At 33.9% G+C, this 17,475-nt stretch overlaps 1 protein-coding gene across 27 annotated transcripts in view; it reads right to left on the bottom strand.

Moving 5' to 3' along the window:
* Nucleotides 1–17,475, bottom strand: part of LCORL (ligand dependent nuclear receptor corepressor like) — a 178,023-nt gene that overhangs the window by 106,288 nt on the left and 54,260 nt on the right. For 13 of the 27 annotated variants that reach the window (XM_028848148.2, XM_015138046.3, XM_015138044.3 and 10 more), the window contains exons 3-4: nucleotides 10,266–10,345; nucleotides 9,193–9,322 (exon numbers count right to left, since the gene is read on the bottom strand). In XM_028848148.2, coding sequence (XP_028703981.1) covers nucleotides 9,193–9,322; nucleotides 10,266–10,345 — 210 coding nt within the window. Of the gene's footprint in view, nucleotides 1–7,566; nucleotides 7,614–7,788; nucleotides 7,875–9,192; nucleotides 9,323–10,265; nucleotides 10,346–17,475 lie in introns of those variants that run through there. The other 14 variants (XR_013417786.1, XR_013417784.1, XR_013417785.1 and 11 more) reach the window with 5 other exon arrangements.

The raw sequence follows: 17,475 nt of genomic DNA on the forward strand, positions 1-17,475 counted from the left end.
TGGCTCCATCCATGTTGCTGCAGAGCACATGATCTCATTCTTTTTCATGGCTGCATAGTATCCTATGGTATATATGCACCACATTTTCTTTATCCAGTCTACCACTGATGGGCATTTAGGTTGATTCCAAGCCTTTGCTACTGCAAACAGTGCTGCAATGAACATATGTATGCATGGGTCTTTATGGTAGAATAGTTTATAATCCTTTGGGCATACACCCAGCAATGGGATTGCTTGGTTGAATGGTAGTTCTGTTTTTAGCTCTTCGAGGAATTGCCACACTGCTTCCCACAATGCCTAAGCTAATTTACACTCCCACCAGCAGTGTATAATTCTTCCCTTTTCTCCACAACTCCGCCTGCATCTGTTCCCCTCAAATTTAAACATTTACCCCAAAGGATATTAGGGAAGTACAAAACCACTAAATGAATAATGACTAAACATTTCTGAAAGGAATATAGAATCACTTATATTTTCAGTATTTCTGGTGGATCCCTAGAACATCTTAGAATATAAGCACTTACTTGTCATCTGCCAGGACTCACTCATGATGTTTATCTAAAGGTCTAGCATACTGCAGCTGTGAGTTACATTTTTTAAAAACCATTGAAAGGCCATCATGATTTTAAAGCATTGATTTTGATTCTGAAAACATTTCTTTTCTAAAATGTTTAAATGCACTCAATTAACTTATTGAGTGTTAATGGTGCCAGGTACTATTCTAGGTGCTAGGGATATAACAAAACACAAAATCCCTGCCTAATTTGTTCTTACATGCCAGAAGTGGCAGATAAGAAGATTTGAAAAGGAGTCAAGGAGACTTTAAAAAAATAACATGAGGGCTGGGCACGGTGGCTCATGCCCGTAATCCTAGCACTTTGGGAGGCTGAAGCGGGCAGATCACGAGTTCAGGAGATTGGGACCATCCTGGCTAACACGGTGAAACCTGATCTCTACAAAAAATACAAAAAATTAGCTGGGCATGGTGGTGGGCACCTGTAATACCAGCTACTCGGGAGGCTGAGGCAGGAGAATGGCGTGAACCTGGGAGGCAGAGCTTGCAGTGAGCCGAGATCCGGCCACTGCACTCCAGCCTGGGTGACAGAGCGAGACTCTGTCTCAAAAATTACATAACATAACATAACATAACATAACATAACATAACATAACATAACATAACGTGAAAGAGTGACTGAGATGAATTATCAATACGGTGGTGAGGGCAGTGCAGTGTCAGGAGAGAGGCAATATTTGATGATATGAAGAAATTAGCAAAGTGCACTGGTAGAAACAGGATTCCAGACAGAGGTAACAGCAAGTGTAAAGATCCTGAGAAGAAAATAAGGTTAGCACATTTGAGGAAAAGCAAAAAGCCAGTAAGTATTCAAAAGAATGAATAATAAGATGTGGTCAAGGAATAGGCAGAACCAGACCACATAGAGTCCTTGAGAGATTTTATTCTAAATGACATGTAAAGCCACTAAATGCTTTTGGACAGAAGAATAATGATCTGGTTGATGCTTTAGAAACATCATTTTTCTTTCTACATAGAAAGCTGAATAGGTAAGATGGGGGAGAAGTAGAAACAAAAGGACTAGTTAGAAGGCTCTTTAGTAGTATAACCAGACCAGATGGGCCTCAGATTAAGGTGGTAGCAATGGAAATGATGAGACATGGTGAAATTTAGAATAGATTTGAAGGTAGAGACTTGATAATAGGTTGCATGTGGGCTGTAAAAGATACTGAGAAATCAAAGAAGGCTCCTGGCCTTTTGGCTTGACCAACTGAGTCACAAGTGATACCTTTCACAAAGATGGAAAAAACTGGGGAAGGGGAATAGACTAAAATCAAGTATTCTGTTTTAGACTGGTCATTGTGGGATGCCTATTAGCCACTGTAGTGAAGAATATCAACTAGGCAGTTAGATATTTAAGAGTTGGTAAAGCGGGAAGAAAGGTCAGGATTAGATTGACTATGTAGTTATTATCAGCACACATATGATAATTAAAGCCATAGGACTGAGTGAGGTCATCAAGTGAGTGAATGTATATCAAGAAGAGAAGACAGCTGAGGACTAATTCTTAGGGCTCTTCAACGTTTAAAGGTCAAGAAGAAGAAAACCAGCAAGGATCATGTGAAAGAACCAATTTGTGAGAAAGGCAAAAAAAATCCGAAGGGTATAATTTTCCAGAAACCAAGAAAGTGATCAGCTCTATCAAATGATGCTGAAAGGCTAAGATGAGAAATGACTGGCATTCCTTTGAATAGGACAAAATGGAATTATCAGTGAAATTGATAAAACAATTTCAGCGGAGTGGTAGGAAAGAAAGTCTAACTAGGATGGATTGAAAAGAGAAGGGAAGGTGGAAAGTGGAGGTGGCAAAAGTATGGACAATAACAAATATTATTATAAATACCTACTGTGTGCTAGTTTTTGAAATATACTAGTTGACAAAAATTCAGTTCCTCATGGTGCTTATATTCTAGCAGAAGGCAACAGATAACAAACAAAAAATAAAACAAATAGAGTATACAGTATAATAGAAGGTGACTATTCTACAAAAAGGAAAGAGAATTTTTAGTTGGTGGAGGTTTGAGGAGAGAGAGAGAAAATAACTACCCGTAAGAGAGGAAATCGACTAGATAAAGGAGACCTAGAAAAACAGCATGATTGGATATTTTCCTCTTGTCAAGTTCAGCGATTACAGAATAAGCGTGTAGTAAATAAGCGTGTAGTAAATGAGAAGTGAATTAAAACACAGATAAGATTCTGAGTGTCAAACATGACAAAGGCAAAGAGAGGAAAGGGAGTTAAGATTTTACATGAAAAATGATCATGGTTATCAAGCACAGTATCTGAACTGAGTACAGAGAGAAGTGAAATCATGAGGAGGTACTCAAGAGTGAAAGTGGTGTGTTCTACAGATTGAAGGCTGCAATGAGGTGAAAAAATAAATTGGATACCTGCACAAATAATCCCATTAAAAAGTGGGCAAAGGACCTGAATAGACATTTCTTAAAAGAAAGCACACAAATGGACAACAGGCATATGAAAAAAAATGTTCAACATCACTACTCATCAGGGAAATAAATGCAATTCAAAACCACAATGAGACATCATTTTACCTCAGTTAGACTGGGTATTATTAAAAAAGACAAATAATAACAAATGCTGGCTTATATGAAGGGGAAAGGGAACTCTTTTACAGTTTCTGGGAGTGTACATTGTACAGCCACTATAGAAAACAGTACAGAAGTTTCTCAAAAAAACTAAAAATAGAACTACCATACAATCCAGCAACCCCACTACTGGGTATCTACCCAAATAAAAGGAAATCAGTATATCAAAGAGATACCTGCATCCCCATGTTTACTGCAGTACTATTCACAATAGCCAACTTACGAATTCAACCTAAATGTCTTTGTTTTTTTTTTTTTTTTTGAGACAGAGTCTCACTCTATCACCCAGGCTGGAGTGCAGTGGCGCGATCTCGGCTCACTGCAAACTCTGCCTCCTGGATTCACGCCATTCTCCTGTCTCAGCCTCCTGAGTAGCTGGGACTACAGGCGCCCGCCACTACGCCCGGCTAATTTTTTGTATTTTTAGTAGAGACAGGGTTTCATTGTGTTAGCCAGGATGGTCTTGATCTCCTGACCTCATGATCCGCCTGCCTCGGCCTCCCAAAGTGCTGGGATTACAGGCGTGAGCCACCGCGCCCGGCCCCAACCTAAATGTCTACGAATGGATAAAGGAAATGTGGTATATCTACATAATGAAATACTATTCAGCCATAAAAAGAATAAAATCCTGCCATTTGCAGCAAAATGGATGGAACTAGACAGCCATTATGCTAAATGAAATAAGAAAGGCACAAAAAGACATATATCACATGTTCTCATTCATATGTGGGAGCTTAAGAAAATGCTGACCTCCATAGAGGTAGAGAGTAAAATGATATTTATCACAGGCTGGCAAGGGTGGGAGGGGATGAAGAGGTTGGGTACATATCTACACAGTTAACTAGAAGGAACAAGTTTTAGTGTCTGATGGTACAGTAGGGTGACTAAAGTTAATAACAATATATTGTATTTTTCAAAATAGAAGCAAAGATGTGAAATGTTCTCAACACAAAAATAACTATTTGAGGTGATGGATATTCTAAATACCCTAATTTGTTATTACACATTTCATGCACGTATCAAAATATCACATGTATCCTGTAAATATGTATAAATATTATGTATCAATACAATAAATAAAAAATAAATAGTGGAATGAGAGTATTGGGATAAGATGGTAGTCAAAGAAAGGGATAGGTAATATTAGACTTGGGAGGTGATAAAGGTATAGGAATGTGGGAAAAGGTGGCTAGAGTAGAATAAAGGAAAAGAATGTTGGAAATGAAGAGATCAAGTAATGGAGAGGCCAGGGTGTTAGATGTATCAGCTACATAGAATTTGAAGTCAACATGAGCTATGATGGGAATAGTATTTGGGAGGAAGAAAGCAAAAAGCCTGGTAAAGACGATAATGTAGATGGAATACTTTAATGTCATGGCTTCAAAGAAGGTCATGGTTTTGAGCAAGCAGGGCAGATATAAAGATTTTGGAGGTTGCCTGCCAGTTACCTCCTTATGTTACACAAAGTAAGGAATTAAAAACAATCAGCAAGTGAGAAGGCTACAAAAGCATCCTTTATGAACACACAGGTTTCAATTAGAGCAATAAAGAAAGAAGAACACTCAGAGAAGAGACTGAGGGATTCTGTTGATGGAAGACCAGAAGTTCCAGAAGACAAAGTAGAAAGAATCTGGGTGATTGTAAAGGGGTAGGAGACTGGGTCAAATTACGGAATTAAAAAGCCAAAGGGAGATGAGAATCTGGGTGATGATGGATGAACTGGTAGATTTCCTTTAATTCCTTCTACGGATGGACTCGCAAGTAAAAGGGAGATTTTTATCAGAAATGTAAAAAGTCTTCAATCTGGTTCTAATTTTAAGTGTGTTCTCAGAATTTGTTTACTATCTTACAGATACCTGGTAAGAAAAGGAGAAAAATCTTTTCATGAACACCTCTGAATGCAGCTTGTAATGGTATATCAGTTATTTTACGACACTTAAAATTCCCTGAGAGTTCCAAAAGGACAATCTATATAAGAGAAATTCAAAGTATGACCACAATGACATCACAAAGGAACACTTATATAAGAAATACTTAAGGCCTGAATGAATCATGTTAAATTTACATAGTCAATCAAGGATGTCTGCACTTAGAGAAAAGCAATCTAAAAGATTAACACTACCTGTTTTTAAGAAATCAATTACTTTATCATCAGTCATAACCCAACTGGTCAGTGAACCATACTAGTATTTATATCATGCTAGAGTACAAAACAAAACAACAGTTTGAAAGAAAAAGGGCCTGTGTTCCCAAAAGGTATGGGAAAAAAAAAGTTGTTAATATAAAACCTGGCTATCAATTAACTTAAGGGAAAAGAGTTCGTTCATAGAAGCTTTCAACTAACGGCATCAAATTCATCAAGAAGGTCTTCAGGAAAAAAACACAGAATTGTGGGTACGTGAATACTAAGCATGTGTGGGTATTAAAGCAGGAAAAACATTACATTTTGATGAAGGATGACTTTGTTATACAGATAGCAGTAGGATTTGTTCAGCTACTACGTACATATTATCTGTCCAATTTAGTCAAGTCCAGCAGCCTTCAATTTAAAAATAAAAGATGAGACATCTTCCTGAATCATAAGCCAGTGACTTAAACATTTCAGGTGATTAAAGAATCTGTAGCTAAAGGTCAAAATAACTTAGTTTACATTTCATGAGAATACCTGTGGACAAGGCATTTTATAGCTATATGCCTACGTTTATCAACATTCCAAACAAACTGATACTCAAACTATACCCAGTAATACTTTAAGTACAAAGCAGAGAAAGGTAACTATATGTATGTACAAAATAATTTACTTCTTCAAAACAGAACAAATGAAGTACTAATACTACTGAATATTTGGAGAAACTGAAAGATAGCTAGGTAGAGTTTATCTTAGTAGTCACTTATTCACCCAAGAAATATTAACTCAGGACCTAAGATGCAGGTACTGTCCTAGTTGCTGAGATTCTGCAATAAACAAAACAAAGTCCCTGTTATGGAGATTTCCATTCTACTCCAGCACTCTACTTAATTTTAGTGTTAACCTCTAGAAGGAATTCAATTTTTAAACATTTCTAAAGTAAAGAATATACAAAATTAGTTAAAAGTTCATCTTTGTCCTAGAACATCCTTCTCTTTGCATTTGACTTATTCAACCCTAAAAGAGTATTTTTGACTAGCTTCTAAATACAATGAATTGCTTGAGCTGTATTTAAGCAATATGCTTCTTCCAGTCTTGAGAGGGTTTAATGCCAGTGGCATTCCTACAACCTATCTATTATTAAGCACTACAAGGAAATTAATCACTGAAATTGTTCAGAAGCCACATGAACAGAAAATAGAAACCTATGAGAAATATAGAATATTCCTCATAGTTCCTCTCTAGTCTGCTTAATTCAAATAAAGTAATTCTAATCCTAGTCTGCGAACTAGTGGATAATGGGAAGTGTTTTCTATTTAGTACTTAAAAGAATCTAGGTGCTCCTCACACAGAACACTGTTCATTTTTTGAACTTCTTCTGGATGACTCAAATGTTCAGCATACAGTTAAAAATCATGGTATTTAACTTCTCTGAGCTTCACTGTTCCTACCTATTAAACAGTACCTACCTCTTAATATTGTTTTGGCATTAAATGAGATAGAGCATAAAAAAGGTTTAGTGCTCAATCACAACTGATGATATCAATCATCATCATTATCCCAGGTAGTGATATTCTCAATAGTAATAGCTTATATTTATCATTAGCACCATCTCAAAAAGCATAAGTTGGGAAAGACAATAAATTAGTTACCATAAGGATATTAAAAGAATTCTTTATGTTTTAGCAAGATGATCAACATGCATATGTTCCTCAAACTAAGCAAAAGATTTAAAGTACCAGGAATACTAATGCCATCCATATCCAGGATCCCTAAAAATGACTGCATTTGGGATATTTTCAGGGAAAAAAAAATCTGCACTAAAAAGATGTTTTAATAACATGTTAAAATGCTACTCCAAAGACTCAGAAGTATTTCCTGTCTTTAAAATAATATTTCTTGCCTTTCACTTCAAAGTAGAGTTAATAGTAGAACTCAAATGGCAAACTAAAAAAGGAGTTAAGACCATTTAAAAGATACTGTTATTATCTTCTAGCTCCATCTTGGTCAGACCATTTGGAAATCTCTAAAATGATTTTATTGAAAGCAAATTTAAAAAGCCCAAGTAAACAAGCAGAAAATCTTTTATGTTTAATTAAATTTGGAAAGTGATGAATTACAAATAAAGAAATTAACAAAGGCCCAAAATAACGCAAAAACACTAAGAAGAATCTTTAATTTAAAAATTCTGCAATCTTTCAAAAGATGTTGAAGAAATCCAGAAATGGAGAGGTCACTAAATATCCAAGAACACTCACCCAACCATTGGTAGGAGACCTCTTGGAGACCCAGATGCTTGAATCAGCTGAAATAGTACCAAGTTTTTACTGATTACTCTTAATAGGGCAATGGAGCATAGGTTAACTCCATACTATCAAAAATTAAAGGCTATTATTATTGATACTTCTAGTTATTACCATTACAAATGACTCAAAGGAAAAAGAGACTGAGTAATGAGTTCCAAGGTAAATGAAACTTACTGTGTGCATGTGTGTAAATGTGTATATTTCTTCCAGTTCTCTTAGTGATACAAGTCTGATAACATAATTCTTCCTGTAAGTGAATACTAACAGAATAAAATTTTCTAAATTAATGTTATAAAATCCTTAAAGAAAGCATGTAAAATTATTGTTTTAAAGAGATGAGGTCTTGTTGCCCAGTCTGGCCTTGAACAACTGGGCTGAAGCAATTCTCCCACCTCAGCCCACCTATTAGCTGGGACTATAGTTACGTGCCACTGCACCTGGCTGTATAACATTTTTAACACTGTACTAAAAATTCTGAAAAAAAAAATTGATTTTTAAAGATAATGCGAATTTCTTAACAGTAACACAAAGGAAAAGATTTTCAGTCTTTTGCTCTTAAAAATTATAGTTCTTAATTTTAGGCCTTTAAATTATATTAATGACTCTTTTAATAAGAGGATTTCCATATTTCAACATATAAAAGAACACTTAAGACTAAACAAAAGACTCTTGTGCCACAGGCAAGTACTATTTTAAACATTATTGATTTAAACATGAAAGTTATCAATTTAGTAGAAAAATATCTGGTGATATCTCATTCCAAAGAGGAGTAAAATAGGGTCAACAAGTAGATGATGACAATATGGTAATATTTTCTTAATCTCAAAGTTGAGAGAGAGGATAATCCCCCAACCTAAACATGCACCATAACTTTACTCCAAATGTCCAGGTGGTAAAAATAAGACACTCTATTACTGTGGGAACAGCCAAGAACAAAACATGAAAGGTTCTACATTTCTCTAATTCTCCCAAGTAACTAAAATATAAAAACTACTTCTGCTTGATATATGTGTGTAAAGTAAGGGAACAAGTAAAACAAAAGCTCTTTGGTTTGAGTAGTTTGGAGAGACAAGAAATAAAAAAGAACACTGATTTTTTTTTAATGTCTACTAAGCAAATTCAAGTTACCAAATAAATATTGAAATAGTAAGTCAGCAAATACACTCCAACCAAACTGATAAGTGATTTAACTATTACATTATTAGGTATAGCTTTGCAATATAATATCATATAACTTATTGAACATCAAACAAATTTTGAAGTGTTCAAGACAGCAATACAATAAGAAAGACCAGAAGCATAAGGAAAAATTTTTAAAGGTGCCTATAGTAGATGAGGAAAATGTGTGATAAAGTCAGAGAGATATTTGAAAATAGAATGCTGAAGAGGAATGCTAATACAAGACTAGTACTAGAATGATTGAGACTCCTACTGTCCCTAAAAATATAAAAATTAAGAATAAAGAAAGAATAAAGAGTGAAGTAGAGAGGTTGACATATAAAAAACTTTAGTGTAAAAAAATTCAAACATTTTATATCTCTATTGGAAATTTTAAATGACAAAGCATACCAATATTACCTTTCTTTCGAAAGAGTGCATTTAGGTAATTTTCTGCTTGGCATTCAATCTTATCAGTGTTGGACTGGCCCTGAGATGATAGCTCCTCTGTTGGTGTTGACTGTGAAGAATCAAGAGATGGTATACAATCCTAAAAGTGTAAGAAAACAACAACATCCAGAATCATTTTTTAATTCAAACATGGAGTTCCATTAAAAAAGACAAAAAATTAATGCTCTAAATGCTCGTTTGATCTACCCTTTAAATTGTATCAAATTAGAGAGAGGGAACACAAATTTCAGAATAAGAGTAAGGAAAAAAGAAATAGCTCTGATAGAGAGTCAAAATAACCTTATTCCTTAGCAAAACTATAGCAAAAAAAAAAAAAAAAAAAAAAGAGCATATAAAACATACTGGTGAATAAATTCACTGTATTGGCATGCCAGTAATGTAATCCTATCAGAGAGTTTTAACAACAAAGCAGTTGTGTTTACCCACTAATCTGACCAAAATTGGTACAAGTTCTCAAGTTTTCATTTCTTCTCAGCCCTTCTCACAATGGTAGAAAAGAAATCAGGATTTCCCACCACACAAGAAGATGCTGGCTGCACAGTTTATGCCCTCTATACAGTAGACACTTACATATGTCATCATTTACACAGGAGATAATTATGATATCCAAAAGACTTCAAGAGTAAGTGAAAGGCTAAAAGTAGCACATTATTCCCCTACTATTAATTTCTAAGACATCAGATTGTAGGGTGGTCTCAGACCAAAGTAGGCCTTCAAGCTCATCCCTCTATACCTAAACACAAAATAGACCTGAACTAAACTTCATGAGTCAGGGAACAGTAAGAAAGAAATGTGAAATAAATAAGTAAAAAAAGAAGAGTTTTCTAGGATTTTCACCTGCAAGTTAAGCTAAATGTTAGATTTCTAACATAAGACTTTAAAATATTATTTTCATTTACCAAAATCAAATATTTAAACTTCCACTGTGAGTCACAAATTTTCAAAACAAATTGAGATTTAAAAAAAAACTGTGTTACAATTGTGCATTAGTTTAAAGATAATTTCATAGCACTAAAACTTACACTGACTGCTTCTCTCTGTAGGTTACAAAATGAACATTTTTCATCCATAGACCAGTCAGTCAGCTCTTCTGGTTCACAGTCTTTAAAAGAGGGAAAAAATTCATTAAATATACTAACTTTATTAAAACAAATAAAATTACCACTCTCCACAGCAATGGCTCACATAATAATTTTTAAAAAACTAACAGTAAGGGGAGAAGAACTAACTTTAAAATTAAACTCATGGCATCTAGAAATAAACAGAGAAGGCTGTAAGGAGAGTAATCTGCACTATTATGGGACAAAATAGCAAGAACAATGAGCTGGTTATAAATTAACAATTTTCCAACAATAGGGTTTTAAATGTCATCTAACTTTCTGAAAGAGTCAACTTATCATTGTGCTTTAATTTTATTTTTGCTATGAAAGAAATCAGAACAAAGGGGGAGATATCTGGAGGAAATAAACTTTGCACACCATGAAAGACAACATAAAATAGAGAAATAGAAGAAAGCACCAGAAAAGCCCACAGATTTCAGAAAATGGAATGATGCCCAAGAAAACAAGTAAAAGTCTATAGCTCAAAAGTCAGAACGGTTTTTTATTATCTTGTTTAAAGGCTTTGTTACAAGAATTAAGAGTAAAAATCAGGTAAACAAATAAGTGTATTATTTAATATAAAACATGAATTTTTTTTCCCAGAAGAATACTCCTTACATTCCAACTGTTGTAATATATTAGAGAATTTCTGGAAAACAAAAATGGTTCCTACTGAATTTTATGAAGGCATAATAACATTGTCATCCTAAATATATTTGGCATAGACATGATTTTAAAACTTAACCCTTACAGCAGAAACTCTCCCCAATTGCTATTCCCAAATAAATTCATATGCAGAATCTCAAACACAAAATCATTACCATCTAAGGCAGTTATACTGCAACTAATTTGAAAAACACTGGTCTATTACCGCAATTTTCATACTTTTGAAATATATAATGAAGTTGAATACTTGTCTCTGCTAAAATGCACGGAAAATAAAGTTTTTCTTTTTTGGAATGATAATGAATAAATACTAGTTGGGATCAGTAGCTAGGACTCCCCCAAATCAACCCCGAAACATTGATCAGAAAAGATAATATGTTGGAATATAAAGAATATAGTAACAACTCCCTTTAATTGCTGCAGTAGTACACAAATATATTACTAATATCTACATAAACTTAGAGCAGCGAATGGGAACTAAGATGCAGTGTAGGGTAATGGAAAGATAACTAGATTTGAAGTTTCTGAAAATGTGGGGTGGAATCCCACTTACTAGTTTAAGCTTTTCAAGCCACAAAGTTGTTTTAATTACCTCATATGTGAATAAGGATCACATCACCTAACTTATGGATTAAATGAAAAAATGTAAAAATACTTTATAAACTATGAAGCACCATACAAAAGCCAGTTATAAACAAGATAGAATTACCAGTCATTATTTTTTAATCCTATATCATTGTAGGTATATTTAATAAGGTCAGTTTATAGAAAGATTTTACTTAAATTTTCATTAAGAAAACTGGTCACTTTCTGTAAAATCTGACAAATCAAAGTTTCAACATTCTATATAATTAAAAACCCAGCTCCTATAGAACTGTAGCTATGTAGGCTTACGTAGGTTTCAAATTTTTACCCCCTCACTAGGACAGAATCACCATACAACATAAGAGGAACTTGGGACCTAACACTCATGTGAAAACGTTATTCCCCACTCACCGCCTGGAGTCCAGCTGAACCAGATCATCCATAAGCATGTAAGATTCTGGAGTTGTTTTGGAACTGCTGTGCCAAAAACATGATTCACATGCCAAGCATAACATAATTTTGATAGGTCAAGGAACTCTTACTGCCTTTTTTTTTTTTTTTTTTTTTAAATCAGTGTCTCATTAATTTTTGGAAAACAGCTTGTAGGCTTCAGGAAGGGGTATTTTTAAAAAATAGCTATAAGGTTTCATAAAGTTTCAGTGATAAACATCCTGGCTCAAGGGCCAACAATTTTAGATTAAGACAATTGCCAGTTTTAAGATAGTATCAAGGCATGCCGAGATTGTCACTTATTTTAGATATTTTAGGAATTCTTCAAGAAAATGTAAATTATAACAAATGCTTACACAGTCAAATAAATGGCAATCAATAATCAATTGAATATAAAGACCATTAAATTTTTCTAAGTTCAAAATGTACAGCTTTACTTACAAATATTTAATCACTCTTTCTATATTAACTTTTTATTTTAAGCCAGACAAATGATGTTTGGTGGGATAAATTTTTCTATATGTGAAAATAGCTTTTGAAAAATCAACTCTAGGCCAGATTTTCACTCTCCCCAGGTTATCTTTCATGTCATTAAAAACTAAATAAATGCTGAAATAAAACATTCATTTTAATATCTCAAACAATGAATAAGATACTCATCTCTAAAAGATGTTATTTCTCTTTTTGAAACTGTAATGCATAAACTCAAAAAAGGTTAAATTATATATCTCATAGAAATAGCTTCATTAGTAAAAGGTGATGTCATAATGAAAACTAATAGTTAATGAATGACAAAGATCAACCTTTCCACCATGGATATATACTCTTATAGTTAAAATCTACCTTGAATCATTTTATCTAATCCAGATTTTGAAATAGGAGAACCCTAGTACTGAACTTTTTGTGGCTTTTCCACATACTCATGTAGCCTCAGTCAGGCAAGTTAATTTCTCTTGAGTTTTAGATTCTTTGTTTGAAAAAGAGAATAATCATTGCATGTTAAAGTTGTAGTAAAAATTAAAGCATGTGTAAAACACCTCAACAGATGTTATTTTTATTTTCTTCTAAATAACCTATTAATAAATAATTTTTGAGTGTTTTAATGCTTTTTGGTCCCTTTATCCATAAGCTGTAAATTTAGTGTTTCCAAAGACAAAGTTCAGTGAAAAATGAAAAAGAAGAATACTGAGCTAGATTTTTCATGAAGATCATGAAACACTGGTTATAATTATGTTGGTCTGAGGGAAAGATACTGATCAGCAGGCGATACAACTAAAAACTAATTTTTCATTATGAAATTACGTATTAATTATATTGAAAAGTACAAAGGAGAAAAGTTATTCATAATCCCATCATCCATAGACAATGATTAACATTTTGCTATAGATTCTTCTAGTTTATATTTTATGCCACTTAAAAAACTAGGATCAGCTGGTTCATTGGGGAAAAAAGTCAGTAAAATTAATAAACCTCCAGCCAAGTCTGGCTAGCCAATCAAGAAAAAAAGAGAAAACACAAAGTTTTAATATTGGAAATGAAAGACTGGCCATCACATTGATCCTATGGACATTATAAGGATAATAAATGAGTATTATGAACAACATCATGCTTACAAACTTGACAACTTTAAATAAAATGGACCAATTCCTCAGACAACACAAACTACCAAATCTCACACAAGGTAAGATAGATAACCTCAACAGCCCTATATCTATTAAAGAAATTAATAATTAAAAACCTTCTGAAACAGAAACCACCAACCCAGATGATTTCCATACAATCTGTCTCTAACAACAGCAGCAAGGGAAATATTTCTTCACTTACTCTATGAACCCATCATTGTCCAAATATCAAACTCTGTCTGAATAGACACATCACCCAAGAAGATACGTAGTGGGAACTAAGCATATGAAAAGATGCTGAATACCATGTCATTACGAAACTGCAAATTAAGGCAATGAAATACCACTATATACCTGTTAGAATGGTTAAAATCCAAAACACTGACATCAAATATTGGTGAGGATGTGGAGCAATAGGAACTTTCATTCATTGTGGGTGGGAATGCAAAATGGTACAGTTACCACTGAAGATACCCTTACAGTTTCTTACAAAACTAAACATAGTCTATCAATGTCACTCCTAAATATTTATCCAAATGAGTTGAAACATTTTGTCCACAAAAAAATTTGCCTGTGAGTGTTTACAGAAGCCTTATTCCTAATAGGAAAATCTTGAAAGTGAGCAAGATGTGTTTCAATAGGTGAATGAATAAGCAAACTGTGGGTACATCTATACAAGGCAGTATTATTCAGCAATAAATAGACATGAAAAGTAATAGAGGACCCTTAAATGCACACTTCTAAGTGAAAGAAGCAAATCTTCAGAAGCTACATACTGTATGATTCCAACTATATGACATTCTAAAAAAGACAAAACTTTAGAGACCATAAGAATCTGATTAGCGTTTGCCACAGGTTTGGGGAAGTGGGAGGTATGACTAGGTAGAGTTTAGGAGACATTTTTTGGCAGCAATATGCACCGTGTCTGATACTATAATGATGGATTAACCGCACTGTGCATTAGGCAAAACCCATAAAACTGCACAACACACAAAGAGTGACCCTAATGTAAACTGTGGAATTTTGTTAATAATAATATATCAATTGGTTCACAAAATGTGCTAATATACACGGACCTGAAGACAGAGGAAAGAGAGTACATGGAAACTGTACTTTCTACTCAATTTTTTTCTGTAAATTTAAAATTGCTCTAAAATATTTTAGTTTAAAAAATTAAAATAATATTATACCTTTATGCTTATTTACCACAAATATTTCCCATACTCAAAGTAATTTTTGGTTAAGTATAGTCCATCAAAAAGATGCACTACAATTTATTTAGCCAAATCTTATTACTGAATATTTAGCCTGTTTCTCCAGTCTTTGTATTACAAGCATTATGATGACTATACTCAGGTAAGTCTTTACCTCAGGTAAGTATGTATCAAATACCAGGTTGGTGGAAAGGTAATCGCAGTTTCTGCCTTTAGATTTATTTGCCATTTGCCATTACTTTTTTTTTTTTTTTGAGACGGAGTTCCACTCTGTCACCCAGGCTGGAGTGCAGTGGCACAACCTCGGCTCACTGCAACCTCCGCCCGCCTCCCAGGTTCAAACGATTCTCCTGCCTCAGCCTCCTGAACAGCTGGGATTATAGGCACCCGCCATTATGCCTGGCTAATTTTTGTATTTTTAGTAGAGATGGGGTTTCACCATGTTGGCCAGGCTGGTCTCAAGCTCCTGACCTCAAGTGATCTGCCTGCCTCGGCCTCCCAAAATGCTGAGACTACAGGCGTGAGCCACTGCACCCAGCCATTTGCCATTACTTTTTATTGACATTACTTTCGAATGTTAAAAGTAATGGCAAAAATCACGATTACATTTGCACCAACTTAAACATACATATGTGATAAGGGCTAATATAATTTGTAACTAATAATAAAATAGCATTAAATTCTCTGGTTTTAATTATATAATATAAATAACCATCAATTCATATTAGAAAACTATCAACTTCTCAGTAAATACTAGGCCATGAGTTCCTAGTAAGAAGAGATTTTACTTACGCACCTTTTATTCCTTACTGCTAATCACAGCATCTAACACAAAATAAGCATTGAAAATATTTCATCAAACAAATGTTATTAAAAAGTAGTTTTGTTGTCTCCATAGTGTTAACAGGTAGAAAAAATGATATTAAGCCAAGCATATTAAATTTCAGTGTTACAAGTCAGGAGTCGGCAAACCTTTTCTATAAACAGCCAAATAGTAAATATTTTAGGTTTTGCAAGCCATACGGTCTCTTCACAACTACTTAATTCCATCATTATAGTATAAAAGCAGCCATAGTCACAGAATGAGTGAGACTACGTACAATAAAACTTCATTAATTGAAAAATTAAACTTGAACTTCATATAATTTTCATGAAATATTAACTTTTTTAACCATGTAAGAACCACTTTTAGTTCATAAGCCATTCAAAAACAATCAACAAGCTGGATTTAGCCCACAAGCTGTAACCTGCAAATCTCTGATACAAATAATGCCTTTGGTATGTTGCCACACCTAGAGAAAAAACAGTAAGCATTTATCAGTTTCCACAGCCATAATGCATTGAGGTTCATGCGACATACATTCTATTCATATTTTTGTAAATAAACATAGCCAAGTATATAAAATCAGATGACCCCTTCCCCCAACCAGATGAAAGAAACTGGCCTACCAGTAAGACATAAAAGATTAAGGCAGGAAACGAGTAAATTTTTGCTTAAAAAGTCCTATGATGGCAGAAGTGCAGTTAGGGTAGATGGAGGAGCAAGGCAGGCATAGAGTACTGGGAACTTTTCTAAAAGTACACAAATGTGTGAAGTTTGTGACTTCCTTGGAGACCTCACTCCAAAAAGAGAATAGTTATGCTTTCTTCATAAGGACAGTCACAAGACAGACTAAAGGAGATTTTGTTTCTAACAAATTAAAAATAAGCAGCACTCAAAAGTTTCTTTCAAAACCACTTAATCTGGAGGCGGTTGTGAATCAAATTCAAAAATTAAAATGTAAACCTCTCAAAACAAGAGCATGTAAGAAGTCTTTACCTTTAAAACGCTGTGCCAAAGTTGATTTTTAAGGTAGTAGGATGAACTTTAGAATATATTTTTCAAGAGAAAAGAGTAGGTTTGCAAACTAAAAGTGTATTTAACTTAAATGTATATAATATGTATTTAATTTTATAACTAAAAAGAACTTAGGATAATATACAAGAATATACAAGAATTATATTATCTTGAAGGATGGCTGAAGAAACATCAAGCATGGGTTAAATTCTTGATTCTTTAGATTTTTCCTTTGTTCATTCGTAAACTCAGCAGAAAAACTGGTTAAACTAAAATTAGCATTGTTTAAATATTTCAGACAAAAATATTTAATTCAGTGCAAAACTACGTTAAAATAAGAAATGATTAAAATTAAGAGATTTCAGAAAAAAAGCTCTCTTAAGCCAAAAGAATAATAAAACACTGGAATGGGTACATTTTGGAGTCTCCACCCTTAAAGTCATGTTGTGCATGGCTATCGTTCCATCTGACTGATAATATTTTGTTGGGATATCTTTCATATGTACTTTCAGCTTTGTGATTCAAAACTGAATTATCCTGCTCAACATTAATAAAGATGAGCAGTAAACTTTTAACTACTCCCACCATCACCACTATCACTTCCTTAACTTAAAACATGTATTTATACAAAAAAGAGAAGGATCCTTAGTGATACTTTGTGTCTCGGTAGAATGGAAAGTACCATAGTATGGTGGAAGGTAACGACAGCACATAAAACTGACCAGATACAAGATCCAGAAATTGCTCATTCAAAAAAC

The sequence above is a fragment of the Macaca mulatta genome, chromosome 5, assembly GCF_049350105.2.
Source record: "Macaca mulatta isolate MMU2019108-1 chromosome 5, T2T-MMU8v2.0, whole genome shotgun sequence".
In the NCBI taxonomy this organism is placed as follows: Eukaryota; Metazoa; Chordata; class Mammalia; order Primates; family Cercopithecidae; genus Macaca; species Macaca mulatta.